The sequence below is a fragment of the Ammospiza caudacuta genome, chromosome 9 (genome assembly GCF_027887145.1).
Source record: "Ammospiza caudacuta isolate bAmmCau1 chromosome 9, bAmmCau1.pri, whole genome shotgun sequence".
Taxonomy (NCBI): domain Eukaryota; kingdom Metazoa; phylum Chordata; class Aves; order Passeriformes; family Passerellidae; genus Ammospiza; species Ammospiza caudacuta.
The window spans coordinates 32,049,245-32,069,645 of record NC_080601.1 but is presented as its reverse complement, the minus strand read 5'-3'; the positions used below and the strand labels follow the sequence as shown (position 1 = coordinate 32,069,645).

At 40.4% G+C, this 20,401-nt stretch overlaps 1 protein-coding gene across 2 annotated transcripts in view; it reads left to right on the top strand.

Moving 5' to 3' along the window:
- Positions 1-17,979: 17,979 nt before the first annotated feature.
- GFRA1 (GDNF family receptor alpha 1) overlaps positions 17,980-20,401 on the top strand; it is a 133,429-nt gene continuing 131,007 nt past the window's right edge. For both annotated transcript variants that reach the window (XM_058810560.1, XM_058810559.1), the window contains exons 1-2: positions 17,980-18,178; positions 19,283-19,567. In XM_058810560.1, the coding sequence (XP_058666543.1) occupies positions 18,139-18,178; positions 19,283-19,567 (325 nt within the window). In that variant the 5' untranslated portion in view covers positions 17,980-18,138. The remainder of the gene's footprint in view (positions 18,179-19,282; positions 19,568-20,401) is intronic.

Sequence of the window (20,401 nt, the reverse complement as noted above, 5' to 3'; positions counted from 1 at the left end):
TTTTTTTAAAGGAAAGACATTGCTCTAAGAAAGAAAACGTGGGTTCTGATGAAATTTAAAAGCCTGAAACTAGCACATTATGTTGCAGGAAATGCAATTATTTTTTTAAAATGGCACAAAGTGCAACTGAGGGCTAAGAGTTCACCAAAGTGAATTTAGAAAATGTTTCAGAAGTGAATCTTCCTACCCAAAGGCCAAAGGAAAAGCAGATGAGTCAAACGGGAACATTTGGTGATTGAGACAGTGATTTGTTACACAGGTCTGATGAGTGAAAAGTCATTTTACAAAATTCAAGAAAATGAACTGCTCTATCAGTGGATCAAGGAGAAAATAAAATGAAAAGCTTTCTTTGAAGTTTTTGAGACTTGACTGCTTTTGTGTTTGAAGCTGAGAAGGCTGCTGTAGGCTGGGATAGAGTTCAGTATCACTTATTAAAGGAACTACTGTGTTGTGTGGAGGGTGCTTCAGCAACTCTAATTATGGCAAAGGAGCTGTTCTCCCCAGAAAGAGGAGTCTGACTCCAACTGCACTTCTCACTGTCTGAGAATGACCACTCAGCACAATTAACAGTTCTCTAAGAGTTTCCTTCAGAAAAAAAATCACTGGGATAAGTATTTGACATTAAGATTCACAGCTTCTTGATTCCTGCAGCTATTTGTCATGTGCTTGATTTTTATAGGGTAAATTACTCACAATAATAACTCAGGATTATGTAAATTTAACCACACATGTGAAGCTGTAGCTGAAGTAGTTTCAGAACCAGGATCAGGTCCAGGATCAAAGGTGTGCAGTTGCTGTCTCCCATGGAAAGGGCATGAACCTGAATGTTTCAGGATAGAAGTAAAATGTGCATTACCTTCACTCAACTCCAACTTCTGCAAAGCATAAGATCTTTGGTAGATCACTAGCTGCTAGAAAGGTGACTTTAATTTCATTCTGTTGGTCATATCAGTACATCCTAATCTTAATCTATATCTGTATCTTAATCACTGTGCTGTAATCAGGTCATGTCTTTTTAGTGTTCTTCAAAATTACTAATTGCCCTTTGTAATCAGGCTGCTTGCTAATAGTAAAGTTTCTTCTACAAGTTTCTTCTCTTGTTTGTGTAAGAAGAAGAAAAGAAAGATTTTCCTTGTAATTTCAAGTCACTATAAAATTATTACTGTAACCTGTTTCTAAATCATATACACTTAGATTGTTTCATAAATTGTTTTTTTAAAAGCTAAAAAATAGAGGCAAAAGTAAAGAAGTGGCAGGGTAAAAGTCAGATGATACAATATGGTCTTCATCATAAGAAATACATAATAAGAACTAGAAATTGTAGGATTATAGTTACAAATAAATTTTGTCTTTTGGTCTTAGGCACTGTTAGTATTATTTTTTCCATATACAAACTACACTGCTTACTTTTGAATGGCTTTATTTATAGTAAACCTTACCAACCTACATCTCTCTGGTCTTCCTTTGCTCTTGGTGGTCTTTGTATTTGGCAAGTACTTTTGTCTACCTCACATGAAGGAATAAAGTCAAATTGTTCTGTGGCACAAATTCACAGCTGTCATTTTGCATTTTGCATTTGCATGGTGCTGAAGTGCTATTTCCTTTACAGGAAATAGCCTATATATATGCATGTGTTTATATGTTAAAAACAAAAATGTATATGAGAGCTCTAACCACTTGGAATGTAATGCTGAGCAGCAATTCTACTGGAGAGAAACCACAAACAGTGAGAAACCTAGTAATTATCATAAATCAGCATTAAAAAATCACAGACTTATTAAAAATTAATTTTATAATGCCACTTCTAAACAGCAAGGCTTTAACTCTATTATTTAAAACTTTGTTGAAATTGTTGAAATACAGCAAGCAGTGTAACTTGGTGGCATCAAATAAAGTGTTTTCAATCAAGAACATTTTGTGAGCTCTTGCTGGCTACTGAACTACCTCAACTACTTCTGAAAACCTACAGCAGGACAACAGAAAAGGGAAACATTAAAATGCAGTAAAAACCTATAATTTATGGGCCATCTCAAATTTCCTGAGGAACTCAGGCTAGAAACAATCTAGTTTTTATCTCTGGAAGAGTGAGAGCACACTGCTGATCCACAGGCTGGAAGCTCTCCATTTCTAGAAGAATGCTCAGCAAGGCAGGCATGAGTAGACATCCTGTTTCCTTCTCATAACAGGAGGAAAATGGACTACAAAATTCATGGAATAAAATTTAAAATAATGGAAAACTGGGAAATAAATCCCTGGAAAATTACATGAAAATTAGTATAATGAAAAATGAGAATATTTCTCTTTGCCCCAAATCCCTATTTACTTTTTCAGGTAAAAAACCTGTGAGTTAGTGAAAAGCTCTGTGTGTTTATTAAAAAATGTTAAGCAGTAACTTTGTACTCCCCCATTACATGCCTGGCTGCAATGGAGAATTAGTGATACCCTTTTCCACTTTGGTAGGAATGTAAACAACTTCACAACAGATGTTCTTTATAAGGACAAAGCCTGCTATTTGCATTGTGATATCTCTGCTTGAATCTTACATCCAAGATTTTGTTTAATTCCATCTGGAAAGGCTTCACTGGATCCCTTCAACTTACTAAAGCAAAGATTATTCTTTTATGGGTTTAAATCTAAGTTTTCCATTTTCTTTGGTCAGAGAACACACCACCTGCTTACTTTGCTGATTGGTAGCTGTGCTGTTATATAGGATCTGCATTGTTCCTCTGCTGTGGTTTAGAGTCTTAAATACATTTCAGTTGTTTCTTTTACTGGGTCAGGGAGTCTATCCTAAAACTTTCATACTCTGCTCTTCTGTTATACTCTGCTGTTTGGATAAGCAACAAATGCGGCTCTCATTTTGAAACATATATCAGAGCTTTTATTTATCTTGGCATAAGTGTAGTAACTTTCCTAATGAAGAAAAAAATTTCAGATCTGGAGTCCATATCACAGTACAAAACACATCCTTGAATTTGCATTTTCATAGTAAATTTTCTTAATTCTTTATATGGGAGATTGTAGTTTGCTTTACATCAATACTGGTTACCCCTAAATTGGCACCCAAGGGAAGCTACAAGACAAACAGTGAATAAATACTTCTTACATTGGAATTCTTTGTATCTTCCATTTATAAAAGAGGGTTTTTTAAATTTGGTATTAGCAGAAATGTAAATAAATTATCCATTATGTTGTAACATCCTGTAAGAAGATGGGTGGTAGCATTAAATCCTCTGAAAAAAGGGCTGTTAAAGAAACACTTTGAGGACTGGGACCTTCATGTAAAAAAATAATCTTGGGTTGAAATGCATTAAACAGTCTGTTGAAAAGACTCTGTTTTAACTGATTAATTGCAGTTTGTTTCCTATAAGCATATAATGCCAGTATGCCAACTGCTTTGTGTCATATAAATTTTACCTTAATCATAGAAAAATATTAATAAACACCAAAGGAGAAAGTAATAGTTTTATAATTAGCTAATCAAAGATTTTTTTTTCCATTTTAGTCAGTTCTCAGAAGTTCACATATAATCCTGCTAAATTATCAGGTGAGCAGCAGTCATTATTTCTTCTAATATATTTCAGATTTAAAAAAAAAATTGTTCTTAAAGCTCTATTGCTACTTGATGCTGCACTTGTAAGAAAAAGAGTATGTGCAGATGACTGAAATGAAATGGCTTTATTGTCTTTATTCATAACAGGAATGTTATTTAGTATGAAGTTAGATAACTTTTATCCTTCCACTGTATGCATTAAAGCCAAATCAATTTCTTGCACAATGAGAATAACTCTCGCATGAAACCAAGAGTTGTCCATTACACTTTTAGGCTTCTCTGCTAATAGTTTTTTCATAAGATGAATTTTGTGTTCTTTCCATCTGTGTTCTTTCTTAAACACATGACAACTTCCTTAGACATTCAGAAGCATTGGATACAGGCCCATGAGCTGAACTAGGCAGCAGCAGAAATTATTCCATATTCCATGCAAAAGCCCAGACCAAGAAAGTTTGAGGAAGGGCTGTCTCAGTTTGACTAAAACATAGACCCTGGATCTGGAAACTTGCTGCATGGAAGCTGCATGGTCTCATAAAACCTCTTCTCAAAATAGGGCCAGATGGTATTTTATTGTGACGAACTATTTTCTAAGGAACATTCAATTCTAATCATTCATTCTAAAAAAAAAAGTCATTGTCCCTACTGCCTCAAAATATCCTGAGCAGTTTTCAGAATACTTCTTTCCTTGAGGGTATTGTGGAAAATGTATGTTCTACCTGCAGGTTTTACAAGCTGCTTTGTAAAATCCAGTCTTATAACTGTATCTCTATAAAACTGGGCCCTCTTCATTCTGCACAGCCCTTTGCAGGCAGAAGGTACATATTTAATAAAGACTTAACAATGATAAATAACACTACGTAAACTTTACTGCCTATTGATCCTGGTGTTATGCTGTAATTTCATCTTTTTTAAAGGTGGCATAAAGAAAAGAGAACCCAGAGTTTGGTTTCTATCCCTTCCATATTCTTTCCCATTGAAGCTTCTGGAAGATTAGCCACCTTTAATCCTGAAATTTTCAAAGGCTCCATGGCACACATCTGCATACATCTGCCAGGACTCAGAGCATAGGCAGGATAATAAAAGCATTCCATTCAAGTAGAGTAGAAAGTCACAGCTGCTGTAGGCATGTATTATAAATTGTGCCACATTCATAAATTAATAATTTGCATTGTATTACAGTCACTTCTTTCCAGAAGCATTAAGCATGTCTATTCACAGATTGTGTGGAAAGTATATAAATAATTCTGCTGGGTTTGTCTTTTTACAGCTTGTCTTTTGAGAAAGATAACAGAAGGAAAGTGAATTGGAATAAGTGGCAACAATGTTACTCCTTTAAAAATAATTACACTTTTCTCATTTTGAAAAATAAATCAGAATATTTAAAATATCTACACTAAGTCAATTCTTTGAATACAAAATTAATATCCATAGTTGAGACAGCAGAGTTTATAAAAATGAATAACACACACTGCTTTCATATGTGTTTTCATGCATGTTTTGGCCTATTCCTCTTTCTTTGAAAATATCTATCATATCGAGACTACTGTTGATGATGTTTTTAACCCTGCTCTTCCACTGCTAAAGTAAATAAGTTGTCCTAAATGCCAGTTTGAAAGCAATTGTTGTTGTGAATGCTGTTAGGTCTCCCAGTGCTGAAAAAAAAAAAAAAAAAAGAAAAGGAAAAAGAAAAAAAGAAAAAATAAGGTGTTTAAGGTACACAGAACAATGGAATTTTTCCCAAATGAGCTATCAGCTGAACACAGCCTATTTACTGCCAAAAATTGGAGAGGGCTAAACAACGCCTATTTCAGGGCATTGGAAGAATCCTGTAATGCTGATTTGCACTGAATGCATTTGTAGGGATTTTATGCATATCTGCTCAATTCAGGGCTATCTCAATACAACTAAAGACTGATAATGCTATTCCCCATATTCATGAAAAGAAAGGAGGTGGTCAAAGAAAATGCAGGTGCGATGGTTTGACCTCAACACCAAGCAAGGTCTTAGGGAGTAGATTTTGAATGAAAAAAAAAATATATCAAGAACCTAGAAGTAAATGGAAAGTGGGAAAAACTACAACATGATCTTATCAAGGAAGGATTGTATCAGACTAACTTAATGTCTTTATTTGATAAGATAATTGTCCCAGAGAAGAGTAATGCAGTAAACCTAATCTACCTTGATCGAAATAAGGCATTATATTGTTTGGTGTAGAAGTTACTGAGAGTGGAAAAGATGGGCTTTAATGAAGGCAGTGAAGGTGGAAGAGGATCTGAGTGAAGGGTTATATTAAAATGTGGTTCTGTTAAAAATGAAAATATCAAAATGAAAGGAGTTTACTAGTAGAATTCCTCTGGGATTGATCTTGGCACTGATTTAAGTAGTATTTTTGAGCTTGGTGAAGGAAGGAGAATGGATATGGCATTAAGAGATGACACAAAATTGGAATGACTAGTGTATCAGAAAAAAATAAATGACCTCAAGGACTGACAAAATGGAAATCTAATAGTTCAGCAACTAGAGGGAGGTGCTTGGGAATTAATGTCATGTTCTTCTGGCATAACCTGGTGTCTTGATAATTGGTGTCAATAGCGAGGGGAGGAGGTTTAATGCATTAATCAGCTGTGGTGTGACCATGAGCCCCAGTTGTGTCATGGCCATGCAGCAGTTTCAGGGAATATTGGATGAAGAATCTTCAGTGAAGGCTGTTAACAAAGTGTTAATTTTGCTTTACAAGGCACTGGTAAGACAACTCAGAATATTGTTTACAGTTCTCATGACCCACATTGATGCACAGCAGGTGCAGAGTGGGCTGGTTTGGGGAAAGCAGTACCTGTTTTTGCAGCTGAGATGGAAATAGCTTATCTGGCAAAACAAAGCTTGAAAGGGCATATGGTTTTCTTTATAAGTATGTGTGGGGGTAGATGTGAGGCAAGACGACTTTTGTGTTAAAGGATAACACTATTTCAAGATCAGATACTTACAAACAATTATGAATAAATGACAAATTTAAAAGAAGGTTCTTGGCAATCTGTGCAAAGCTCTGGAACTGCTTACAGACAAGGTCACAGAGGCAGGGACTTGAACTACTTCCAGATGGAAATTTATAAATTAATAAAGGGTATGTGTGACATGGTGAAGAGATCATGTGTCAGAATATAAAGTTTGGGATATAAAACTTTGGATACCTACTGACATTGCCAGGGAAGCTTAATTGGAAACTCGTTTGTGTACTTTCTTTACACAGTCCCTAAAAAGAAATGTTTCTAACTGGCCCACATGCCAGCCCTTCTATTTTACGTTCCCCAGGACTTTTATGTTCCTTCTTGGTGCAAAGTATAGGAGAAAGGGACTGCTCTTTCTTAAATATTAAGATTAGAAGCAGGCAAAAATGGAGCAATTCTTTAGGAAGTCAGGTGTTAACTGGATTTAACCTACCTGTAACCTATGATCAGGATTAAATTGATCACCTGATTGAGATTAGGAAGTATTTATTCTCTAAATCATAGTGGTTGGGGTTATGGAGGGTATTGTATTCCTCTCTAACATAAACTGTCTAAAAAGGCATAAAAACTGCTGCCTGGAAAGAAATGCTTGGAAAATGGTAGTGCTTTATCTCATTAAATGTGTAGGGGCCCTACAGCAATTAGGCTCCTAACTCACCTGTCATAGGTAAGTGGATACAATCAGATGGGGTGTAAATGTACTGTATTTATAATATGTAATTCTAAAGATTGCTTTTTATACAAATATGGGTCCTCCAACTATAGGCCACATAGGACATAATTGTATAAGAAATCTACTGAGTAATTCAGTGTTTATTATTGACATCCATATCTATGCTTGTAGTGGTTGAGTTGACATCTTTCTTGCTAACTAATAAAAACAAGATACTTGGTTTATCTCCATACTGCTTCTTGTATTCTGAATAAGTGTACTTTGAAATAATGCAGTTCATTTTTCATAACCTCTACAGTGGTGTCAGTTCTGAGATGAGGTTTATCTCTTGCAATCTGGGAGGTTGAAGTTTAAGAGGGTTTTTTTTCTTGCCTTTTTTTTAAAGCACAGGTTACTAAATGACAGTATAATCTACTGCCACTCAGTCTTTCTCTCTCACATTTCTTGTCAAAGAAAATAGCAGATTCATAAGTCAGGTCAAATCAAGTCTGTATCTGGTTTTTTGTGTCTTGTTTTGGTAAACGATCTTTTAAGACAAATTATAAAAACCTTATAAAGTCATTATAAATATTAATATTATATATAGACATTAACTGGAAGGTAAGTTATCCTTACCTCACCTTACCTTTAGGCCTGAGACATCTATAGAAAATTCATGTCTCTAAACCTGCCAGTCCTCCAAAATCCTCTTGTGTAATTTTCTGTGAATTAAACAAATGCTCAGTTGTCTGCTAGTGATGCAAACTGCAAAATCACCAAATTAGTTTTTCTTTGTTCTTCATACTGTTGTCTCTGAGGAGCCCAGAGTTACAAGCCATGGAACCTTGTAAGAAATAGTTGGCAATTGCCTGGAATACAGAACTTTCCAAATTCAACCCCTCATAGACAGAGAATGGTTTTTCCCACACTTCTCAGTCCCTTTTGAGTACCATCTGGAGCAGCAGTAAAATAAAACTAAACTCCTTTCATTATCATCTTTGATACATAAATCCAGTTGAAATTAGCTTCTCCCCCCACCCCAATAAATTGTGTGATTAAATTCAAGCAGAAAACTTTTGTTGAGTCATTGTTGTGGTTTAACCCCAGCCAGCAACTAAGCACCACACAGCTGCTTCCTCAATGGGATGAGAGAATTGGAAAGGTGAAAGTCAGAAAAGTGTGGGTTGAGAAAGAACAGTTTAAAAACTAATATCAGAATAATAAATTGGAATGAAAAGGAAAATAACAGAAAGAGATAAATAACCACCCCAAAAAATAAGGGATACAAATGAAAAACAATTGCTTGCCGCAGACAGAATTCTGCTCAGCCTGTTCCACAGCAGCAGTCCCCAGCCAGCTATCCCCCAAATTTATATGATGGGCCATGGTACAGAATATCCCTGTGGTCAGTTGGGGTCAGCTGTCCTGGCTCTGACCCTTCCCAGCTCCTTGTGCACCCCCAGCCTCCTCACTGATGGGGTATAGAAAAAAATTCCTTGTATGGTGTAAGCACTGCTCAGCATCAACTAAACATCAGTGTGTTATAAATGTTACTCTCATCCTAAATCCAAACTCAGCGCTGTAACTACTAACTCTATGTGGCCTAAACCAGGATGGTCATTTTAAGTTGGCTTGTTTTAAGTTTTAGTCAGAAACACAGGATATTTGAAGGCAGCTTCATTTTAAACATTTTAGATACCATAATACTTCTCTCCTATGTGCCCTAACCTATTTATTGTTGTTGTCTAAATTATTGTCATCAAACATTTATTCTCCTTTTATTCCTCAGGAAAACTGTGATACAAACATCAGTGCTTTCAAGCCTTTGTTTCCTGATACCCACAAAGTCCTGCTGCTAAGCAGACCCCAGCCTCTGTTGGCAGAAGTCTCTTACCTTTGTGAGATTTTACTTGTGTGCTGCACCAGTGTCCCAGATCACCTCAGATGGAGCAGCAAAGTGTTTGGTCACCTCCCTTTCAAGGAAACCTGAGTGGGGCTGAATTTACAAGTCCACCCACAAGATGGAAAGCAAACTCTACTATGTCTAACTCCAAGGAGTCAGCACAGTATTTCACTGCTCGTTGTAATTACAAGATACTGGATTCCTTTGCAAAACTGTTGGATTGAGACCTTGAAATATGGTAAGAATATGGTGATTTGAGTTGAGGAAGAGGGTATCCCATGGGCTAAAAGGAGTTTTAAATGTTTTTTTTTTCACTTTTAGCAAAGATCTAAACCTCAATTTTAAATTAATATTGACTGAGCAGTCAGTAAATTTTCAGCTTTTCTTCAATACAGTGTCTGTGTGCTGAAGTGAGCTATTTTAAATGTCTGAAAAAGTATTGCTTAATGCCTGCAAGCACTGTCAAAAATCAATAATTTTGAAATTTGTGCTATTTGTATTTTAGGGTTGGCATATCACTTTAATTCAATCTGTTTACAGTAGATTAAAGATGGGTATGGATAAGTGTCAAAAAGCACATAAACATGTCAAATTATTTTTAATTATAGAAAGAATATAATTTTGATATTTGAAATATTACCTGGATCTTTATTGAATCTCTGCAAAAAATGGGCAAATTCAAAAATCATAGGAAATAGCATGGCTTTGATGATGACATGGAACTTGTAGATAGTGACAAAGTGACAACTATTATCTCAGTTTTTTTTTACCATATTGAAAATATTCTAAGAATAAGAAGAATTAAAGAAAAAAAAATCAAAAAATTTCTGACTAGCTCCAGTCATAAAGATTATAATATAATCAAATTCAGAAACCATTATATTAATCTCAATTGCTTTGGATTTTTGCAATTCTGTGAACATCATGCTTACATTTCATACTGGCAAGGTGCCATCATTGTACATGTTTAAACAAGTTTGCATTATTTTGTTATAAATAGTGTTCTACTGAATAATTAAACAAGTCAAAAACTTGGAGGGGTCACACTGTGAGCATATAGGTAATTTGTTACAGCTTTAAATTTACTGTAAAGTATTTACACTTTATCTTAACATTTTGTCTGCAAACAGTTTTTTCTTCTTTCATAAATTAATAACTCAGAAATTCCTATGAAAATGAGTTCATCAGAAACTTATTCCTTTTCCTTACTTGGGGCTGAATATTCCTAGTCTTTTAGCCATTTATAAAGTAAGTTACATATCTCAAATGCTCCTGTCTACAGCCATTGCTGAGTTCACAAATATGGCCTTTAGAAATGTTTCTCAGGGATGAATTGGGTGTGGAGAAAATGGTAATTCCATATCCATATTCCTCACAGAGGGACAGACAGAGTGTGGAGTCCTTCACACATGGTTACTTTTACTGCTGAGTTAGGATACACTTTATTCTGGGATATTCAGAATACATGTAAATGACTTTCAGGACCAAATTTAAAAGTCTGCATTGTTTCTTCTTCACATGAATTATGCCTGCCATTGAAACTGCAGGACAGATGCAGACATGCAAAAATGCTTCCTTTATTGGTGCTCCCAGCAGGTAACTCCATCCATCCAAAACAAGTGCTGTAGATTTAACTGTGCATCACATGATGAAACCAGGGAAACTCCCTGAACAGACAGAGCTGTATTCATCCAATGAGTGCTCACAGAAAAGGGAAGAAACTGCAAATACCATCAGCTGGGACTCTGGTTTTCAGAGTCTGTCATGTTCACTGCTCTGGTGTGTGCACTGCTCCTTCAGAATTCTGCAGCAGTAGCAGAGAAGCCAAGTAATGGGATTATGGGGTATTCAAATAGAACAAACAGGTCTTGATTTTCAACACTGTTCCCATCTGATAATCAATTGGATTAAGGAGACTTATCTCATCATAAGGTTCTTCCTAAACTATATTAAAAACAAAAAAAAGTGTTAATTAAGGAGATGTTCCTGATTCAAGAAATATTGCCTTTTCATGCCATACTTATTCAATACCTTTTATGATTAAGCCTCTGAGTTCAAATTCTGATCTGTTTTTTCATGTTTTTCTGAAGCTTTTGCAGCTATTCTTAAAACTGAGTAAACAAACCAACAAATACCTCTTCCCATCCACCCCAAATAAAAAAAAAATCCACCACAAGCCAAACCCAAAAAGCAACTTATAAAAACACACAACCCCTCCTTAAATCCCAACAAGGCACAAACCCCTCCACCTTCCCCACAAAAAAAAACCACAAAGCAAACAATACCCCCCCCAATATTGCTGCTCTTTTAAAGGTAGAGATACTGTGACATGCAGGTGACAGCAGGTATCTGAGAATAGTCAGTTTTGGTTTCTCAGTAAAATTCTCATGGCATTCACAGCACTAGTTTCTTCCACTTCCATTTTTCCTTGATATCCTTTCACCTCCAATATAAATATCTTGTGACTTTTTGTCCCCAAAATTCCTTACCTCAGAGGAAGACTGATGAAACAGAGATTACAGAAATTAACACTGACAGAGTCACTAACCTTTAGAGAAACTTCCAATAAAATTACAGTTTTGGTGATACCATCAGGAGAAAAATTTATTTCACTCGTCAGGGCTATTCTAGCAAACGTACAGAAAATACGGCTTTGACAATCCAAGATGATAATTTTGCCTTTGGTCACTAAATTCTAAAATGGCTTTAACCTCCATACATATTTTTTTGACTTCCCTACACAGGGCAGGTGTCAGGGCAAATTTGGTTCCACAATTTAGAAGACGATATGTACAGTAAGTGAAAGGAAAATGTTCCTCTCTGATTTAATTTGCTTTGCTCTGTTAGTGTGTGTGCATCTAGTGTAGCATGAACAGTGAAAGCTGAATACCCACCACTAGAGCTGTGCGTGTTTGAACAGAAAATCTCACATTTACACACCATTTTATACACAGAATTTTCATCACTTTCAATTAAAAATGGGAGGAAAATGAATCCACGTGTAAGTGAAGCAGTATGCAAATACAAGATACCAACATTCAGATTTTAACATGGATTTTCTCAGATCAAGCATCTGATTTCAATGGTCTGAAATGCTCATGTAGTTATGTTTTTAAAGCAGTGTGGATCAGATATTCTTACAGCAATAGACAATCAGGATAAGTAATTTCCTAGCTCTAGTTTTTCTGCAAAAACCATGACATAGGTTCATTCATGTAAAGACATTTTATGTAGTATAAGGTAGGGTTACCTGTCCTGTGGCTCAGGATCGAATGGATTCCACTAGCCCAAGCTGTATAATTCCAGTAATCACTGGAATTTTTAAGACAAAAGGAAGGTTCCAAGTTACCAAACCATAATGTGGCCTTGGTTTAATCACATTGGTTGTCAATGTCCAGGGGATGCTAAAGGTTGATGCTGCTGATGCATTTCACAGAATCACATGGAATATTCTGAGTTGGAAGGGATCGAGAAGGATCACTGAGTCAGCTTTTAAATGAATGGTCCATATGGGATCAAACCCACAACCCTGGCCTTATAAGCACTGTACTCTGACCAACTGATCCAAAAGCTGAAGTTTCAAATGATGCTGTTGTAGCATCTGAATTGTATTGCTCTAGATTCCCTGGGCACTTGAATTACTACTACTTAACAGATTATATTTAATTTTTTGGTAATCATTTATGTTTTTACGTAATGCATCACATCGAGTCTCCGTGCTGCTGGATCCTCCTGTGCCATGGAATTCTGTGCCTTGTTTCCTGAAAGGCAGAATCCCTGTCCACGCCAGCCTGCACTGTCCCCACCAGCGGCTAGGGGGAAGTATTACCCCATTTTTAAAGTAAAAATCCCAAATCCAGGGATGGCTTTTCCTAACAACCCTTTTCTTACCAGTGTGGGCAAATATCAGAGCCTATGCCTTTAGATCACCACTTAAAGTTAAACGGAATCATTTCTATCAGATAACTTCACAAATAGCTGCAGTTCCATCAGCATTTTCATGTTTTCTGGGGTAACCAGTGTGTTGTGTTTCTAACTGCAAACTCTGACTTGCATTGTACTCTTTTGGTGTTTCTGTACCTATTCTACTGAATTTTGTAGCTTTATTTGCTTTATTTTTATTCCTTTCTTTTCTTCTTTTTTTCTTTTTTCCTCCTTCCAGGTGGCTTGATAGTATATCAGCACAACTTTTGGTGAGAACAGGGAAGAAAGAGTTTAGGAAAAACTTCCTGGCCAAGAAGAGCTGTGGGAATTCACAACCAGGTCTGATTAAAGCTCGGGGAGAGGGGATGGGGGATGGCAGACATGAAACCTTGACTTTCTTTTCTTATACTTTTGCATCAATTAAGTCACTTAGTAATGTGGATTGCACCTCCACGTGTTTTTTATTTGACTTCTGTGTGAATGCTCATTGCTTACTTTGCTTTTGTTTTATGTTTTTTTTTTCTGATACTTACTGAAAGCTCTAAACCCAAATAAATGACAGGTTCAGTAAAAACTCAATCTTGCTTTTGTGCTGCAAAAGCCCATTCAAGGTTTCATAAGCCCCTCAAAATTGATTTTTGGAGTGCTGTTATTTAATCTGCCCTTTACAAAACTTTAATGCCTTGAGCAAATCCTTCTTGCCTTATTCCCACCAAAAGGCACTTTGACTTCATGGTAAGCAGATAAATGTAAGACAAAAAATGCAGTTCAGACTGTTCCCCCAGTCCCTAATAATTCTCTAACTCTATTATCCCTTTCTCATTATTGAAGAAAGCCTCCTGTGTAAACACTAGTTTTTGTGCTCCCACAGCACAGAGACTTTTTCCCATCACTAGCTTGCTCTCCCCCACCTGCTGGATCTGACTCATTAGTTCAACTTTAGCTTTGCTTCACCTCTTCACTCCCCTAAGAATCGTATTTAAAGTTCATGGCCCTGTTCTTATTCTCAGCATACTTTCCCTTCACATACCTAGCAGCACTGCAGATAATTCTGTGTAATGTTCCCTGGGCTCAGTGGCTCCAACTCCAATATTTTCTTGCAGGGTTCACTCTTTAAAAGGAGGTCTGTGGCAGAGATGGCAAAGGGAATCTGCAGGCTAACCCTGGGCCAGGCAATGGATTAATTCAGCCTCCTCGTCAGCTCAGGGGTACATTGTCATCTGAGCTGCTGCCAGCCAGAACAACCCAACACAATGCTCCAACACTGCAGCCTTTGCAGGTGGAACTGCCTTTGAGGGAGGCACCTCTGCATGGGAACCTCTGAAGAGTTTGCTGTCATTGGTTCACATGCAGAGGAGGAGGCAGAAGGACAGAATGCAGCAAAGTTCTGATTTTGCTGTGCATGCCTGGCCTCCAGGAGCAGGTGGATGCTGTATCCTGGGGTATCATCCAGCTGTATCCTGGATGGATACAGACTGCTGTTTTGCATTCAGAGCATTTGGGCCCAGGCTGCAAGGTGACAGGAAGCTTAAAACTACCCAGTGTTACACTTACCTCAACCTACTTAGAAAGAAAAGGGTTTGAAGCACTAATTTTACTGAAGTCTTAGTGTCAAAGAACACTACTATCCACATTTCTTTGCCTTTTCTTTGTGAAAAGTTTCCAATGAAGTATAACAGCTTCCAACTAGGAAGAAACCAGTAACTACAACTGCATAAAGACTGAATTACTGGCAGTTAATGCTGGCAGCAACTAGCTTGGACTATTTGGTTCTGCCTTCCACATTTTTGTACTGTAATGGCCTTTAAACAATAATGCAGGGGTGATTGTGTCATCATCCTTCCTGTAATGAAGTGTTTGTCCTCACCAGCTGCACCTTATGTATGTTATATTAATTGTTCTGAAACGTTTTTATAAAACTTGACCAGCAGAATATTTAAAAAAGCTTAAATATCTTTAAAGTATTTGCATTAAGTACTTCTGTGTGGCTTACTCTTACTTTTCTTTTATCTGAAGAGTTTCATGAGTTGAGTGATTGACAGATACAAATTGTAAGGCAGACCAGACCTTGGTTTGACTGAAATCAACAGCAAAACATTCAATGACTTAATTTTACCCCAGGGCAAGTAAAAGGCAGTTGGAAAACACTGTGCAAAGACCCAAAGGATTATGACTCCAGCCATAGAGTGGCTTATGGAGTTTTTTGTGCAACAGAAATTTATAAATAATTCCATATATGAAAGAGAAAAATAAAAAAAAAATAATATCTGCTATGGAAAAATGTCCTTGTGGTTGGTAAGGAGCTGTCTCCCACCTACTGTCCTGGTTAAGGAGTGTGTAGCAGTTGGATATTCTGAGCAACTGTATGCAGCATGGACTTTCTTCTTGGATCTTGACCTTTAAACATGGTTGCATCTTAAACTTTTTTCCTCGATTAAAACCTTTTAACCTTTTTTCACTTTGGGTGGTAGTTTTCCAGAGATGAGTCAAAATACTGGCAAGAGGAGTGTTTAGATAGTTTTGGATGCATGTTTTCCAGCTGTTTTTGTTATTTCTGAACTGTCAGCGACATTTTATTCAACTTTTAACACTTAAAATGCGAGTTCAGTTTTACTGTAACAGGAAACACCCCACAAAAGCTGTTTTATAGCAGCAAAAGTAGTTACTAATGCAGAGATTTACAATGTGTTGCTTTTTTAAATGCCAAATGTATGTATGTGTGTTTGTATGTATGTGTTGTATGTATGTGTTTCAGGACATTAATGGTTTTGTAAAAAGTGGCCTGGATTTCAGTCTTATTCTTAGTTGCTATACACTGCTGTAAATCTGTAGCTATTCTTGACTTAGGCTTCTAAATGGCAGGAGAATTATGCTACCTTTGTGTTAGATACACAGATAACTTCTATACAGAGCTTATCTGTGTGCCTTAATGATGTCAAAATTACCAGTGAAGAAGTAATCATCTCTCTGTATCACTCAGCTCAATTTCTATTGAAGTGTTTAGAAGACCAACTTGTTTCATTAAATACCAGCGATTTGAAAAGCTGAAGCTGTCTCCAATCGTCAATGCTATCACCAGCTTAGCACCTTCTAATTACCCTGAAATACTCCAGAAATCTGGTCATTGTTTTTGTTCCTCCAGTTACATCCTTGTATGTGCAGCAGATAATAGACTTCGTGACCATATTATAGTATATGACTCTTCACATTAAACAACCAAACCACAAAACTTGGGACTTAATCAGTTTCAACTTGATATCACTATTATACTTTAGCTGAGAGAACCGGTACTTTACACAGGTTTTTTTGGGTTCTGTTGGATTTTGTTTGTTTTATTTTTATTGAGGGTCATGGGTTTTGGGGCTCTTTTTTTTTTTTTTTTGGGTATAATGCAAATCCATCTGTTTAGAAAAAGTGGCAAGAGAGGGAAAAAAAAAAAAAACGAACAGCAAAGCAAACAAAAATAAGCCCTTTCCATTTGGGTTCTATGAATGTTGTACTCTCAGTATATCCTGGCATATGCTAGGCTTTTAAATAAGTGTTTTGAAGTACCTTTCAACAGTTTAGCTCCATCTGCCATCCAGTTTTTGCTATAAAAGTGGCCAGCCTGATCATCTCCCATCTCATGAGGCGACTCAAACTCCTTTAGGCAAAATTTATTGCAAGGAGAAGTAAATTCCTTGAGTCGAATGGGCCAAATAGCTGGTTGACATAACTGCCAAGGAACATATACGCTGACTTCTTTTAAAAATAGAAAAAAATAACCCCAAAACAACTTAACACATTTGATCGCAGCCAGAACATTAAAACACCTGAATCAAATTTTCCACACATGAAAATAAGGAAATCTGGAAGCTGAAGCTATTTTAGGCTAATTGCATTTTGTTGGGTTTCGGGGGAGTGGTACATAGTAGCAACTGCGGGAAAACCACTAAATAGTTCTCTGTTTGAACCATCTGTCACGAATATGGGACATATGTTCGCTTTGTTTATTCAGGAGCCAAGTGGAAGCCGATACACAGCGCTCGGCCCCGGCCGCGGGCCGGAGCGCAGCGCGCACCGCGGGGACGCGGGGCGGGGAAGGACGGGCGGTGCTCCCGCCGCCCCGGGGCCCTGCGGGACGCCCCGGACTTCCCCCGCGGGCGGCGGGGCCGGCAGGGGGAGGCCGCGACCGCCGAGCCCCGCGGACGGAGGGCGGGGAGCGGAGCGGAGCATCCCCGCGGGGCCGCCGCCTCTCCCCGGCTCGCCCGGTGCCGGCGGCGCCCGCTGGGATCCGCTCCCGCCGGGGAGCGCCGGGGCCGAGGGGGAACTCGGCGGAACCGGAGCGGCCGCGCCTCCCGCCCGTCCCAGTTTTCCCTGGCAAAGTTTGGCTGCCGGCAGCGCGGCCACCCCCGCTCCGCCCCGGCGGCGAGCGCTCCGCGCAGCCTGCGCGCCCCGCGCACCGCCCCGGCCCCCGCGTCAATAAAGTTGCGGTCGGGGGGGTGAAAAGGCGAATTGCCCCGGAAGGGGCTCGGGAAGCCGCGGCTCGGGGCTGTCAGAGGCGCTGCCAGCGGGGCTGGTAGAGCGGGGCTGGTAGAGCGGGGCTGGTAGAGCGGGGCTGACGCCGGCGGCTGGCCCCGGCTGCGCGGCCGGGGGCGGGCGGGCGCTGCGGGTCTGGTGTGTGCACCCCCTCCCGCCCCCCGTGCCTCTCGGTCCCTCCCTGGGAACAGGCGCTGCCCACCCAAGGAGGCGACCGGCGCTCCTGCCCCGCCGCCGCTCACTCACACAACACATCACCGACACACACACATAAACCGTGCGTGCGCCTCTCGCTCCCGCACTGGAGTCAGCGCTTGTGCCTGCAGGTTGCTCAGACCTGAAATCTAAGGGAAAAGCTCAGCGTTTGCGTCGCTGCTCCTGCAGCCGGTGGTGGTAGCGGTGAAGAGGAGAGGCGGTTGTGGGATTTTTTTTGCTTGGTGGCTTTTTTTTTTTCCTTCCCCCTTGAATTCAATGGATCTGAACTTGGAGCCTTTAGACCTCGGCGGTATTGGAATATCTACATGCTGATCATCTTTGTTGTGACACATCAAGTCGTTTGGGGAAACCATCCGAAGACAGCAAGATGTTTCTCGTTCTCTTGTACTTCGCTTTGCCCTTAGTGGGTAAGTTGCTGGTGCCTGATTTCGGTCTGCACATCGCTTCATAAAGCAAGGCATAGGGTTTATGGGACCGGGAGCCTGATGCTTGTCAGTCTATTGTTTAGGCAGAACAGTGAAGTTTCCAGTAGTTTTAATGGCTCTGCCTCACATCAGTTAGTCCGGTCTACATAAAATCTCTGTAGGTTACAGACTTCGGTACTTGCCTGTTTAGCCTCTTGTTAAATTGGGTTCTCGCAAGTTACAGGGAAACTTTTCATTTAAATAAAATAAGGCTGCCTGGGGAGGGTGGGGGATGACAAGACCAGCTGAAGGATTACCTCTTCACCTGAACCTGGCAACCTGCCCGACTGGTAGTGCTTTGCAGCCCAAACTGGTTTCCTTTCCACAGGAGAGGTTTGCGTTTCCATCCGCATGTGTCTGAGGGAGCATGACGGGGGCACGATGGAGAGGAGAGAGTTAATGCAATTTGCTTTGTTCTCCTGCAAAAGCATCATACGTGGAGAGAACTGGGGAGGGGGGAGAAGTAACAAATTCTACCTTTATGCATATAGAACAAGCAAAAATGTGCACAGCCTTTAAAAAGTGACTGACGCAAAGACAGGTTAATATCAATCAGTGAGGATACTTATCTCTCTGAGCGGGCTGTTCCTGGATGTAAGTGAAATTACAGCAAAGCTCTTGTGGAAAGTGAGGCTGAATATTTAACCCCTTAGTTAAACCCTGGAATGGAAAGCTGATTTGTTTCACCAAAATGGATCTATGGAATAACAAATGCTTGTTTTATCAAGCACATTAATCCCTCCGGGGTTTCTTTCATTTTTCTGTTTCCTCATACATCAGCCGTTAGGGTTAAAAAATACTGTTTCCTTGGACTCCCCGAAAAGTGGATCTAAGCCCATGGAAACCCTGTGTGCTTTTTCCTAAGGCGTAGCATGGAGCCAGGAGGTTTGCAAGGTGCTGCCCCCGGGGTTGGCCGCATGTGCAGCGTGAGGAGGTGCCCCGTGCCTCCCGGGTGCTGCTCAGGATCTGGGGTTCCGGGCACCCTGCTCCCCCAAAGAGCGCGGGTCGCTTTGTGTATGCTCTCCATAGATGTACTTTTGTCCGCAGAAGTGAGCGGGCTGCCTGGAGGGGAGCGCCTGGACTGCGTGAAAGCCAGCGATCAGTGTCTGAAGGAGCAGAGCTGTAGTACTAAATTCAGGACACTGAGGCAGTGTGTAGCCGGCAAAGAGAGCAACTTCAGCCGGGCCACGGGCCTGGAGGCCAAGGACGAATGCAGGAGCGCCATGGAAGCTCTCAAGCAGAAATCCCTGTACAACTGCCGCTGCAAGAGGGGCATGAAGAAGGAGAAGAACTGCCTGCGCATTTACTGGAGCATGTACCAGAGCTTGCAGGGTACGTGGCGAACGCAGAGCCCCCAGCGCAGGGTGCTGGTGTGCGGCTGCCCCCGAGGCTCGGCCGGGCTCCGAGCCCGAGGCTCTGGCCGTGTCCCCGCGGCTCTGGCCGTGTCCCCGCGGCTCTGGCCGTGCCCCCGAGGCTCTGGCCGTGCCCCCGAGGCTCTGGCCGTGCCCCCGAAGCTCTGGCCGTGCCCGCAGCTCTGGCTGTGCCCCCGAAGCTCTGGGGCCGTGCCCGCAGCTCTGACTGTGCCCCCGAGGCTCTGGCCGTGCCCCCGCAGCTCTGGCCGTGCCCGCAGCTCTGGCTGTGCCCCCGCGGCTCTGGGGCCGTGCCCGCAGCTCTGACTGTGCCCCCGAGGCTCTGGCCGTGCCCGCAGCTGCCGCCCCTGGAGCCCCGCGCAGCTGCGGCTCCGCTGCCGGGCTGCCAGAGCCACAGCCAGAGCTTCCTCCAGGGACCCAGTGACCTGCCTAAACCGCAGCCAAAGATAGGGGCACGAGCATCACAAAACCAGTCATTTTTGGAGACATTCTCCTAATCATGTTAAAACTCCGTAATTAGGACTCACCTAACAGGACACTGGGACTAGTTTCTTAGCCTTTTTACTGAAAGTTAAATATAATGAGAAGATTGTTTTAAGTGAAAGTTAATGTTTTCCTTTCCTGTATTTACTAGCAGTAGTCCCAGAGGCAGAAAAAGCCCCAAAGTTTATGGTTCCTACAGCATGTAGATGGGCCACTTAGAAGAGATACGGCAGTGACTGACTCAGGACTGCTCTGTTACTCATATTCATAAGGCAGATTTCTCTTAGTCTGAGAAATCTGATGTCTCTCACAG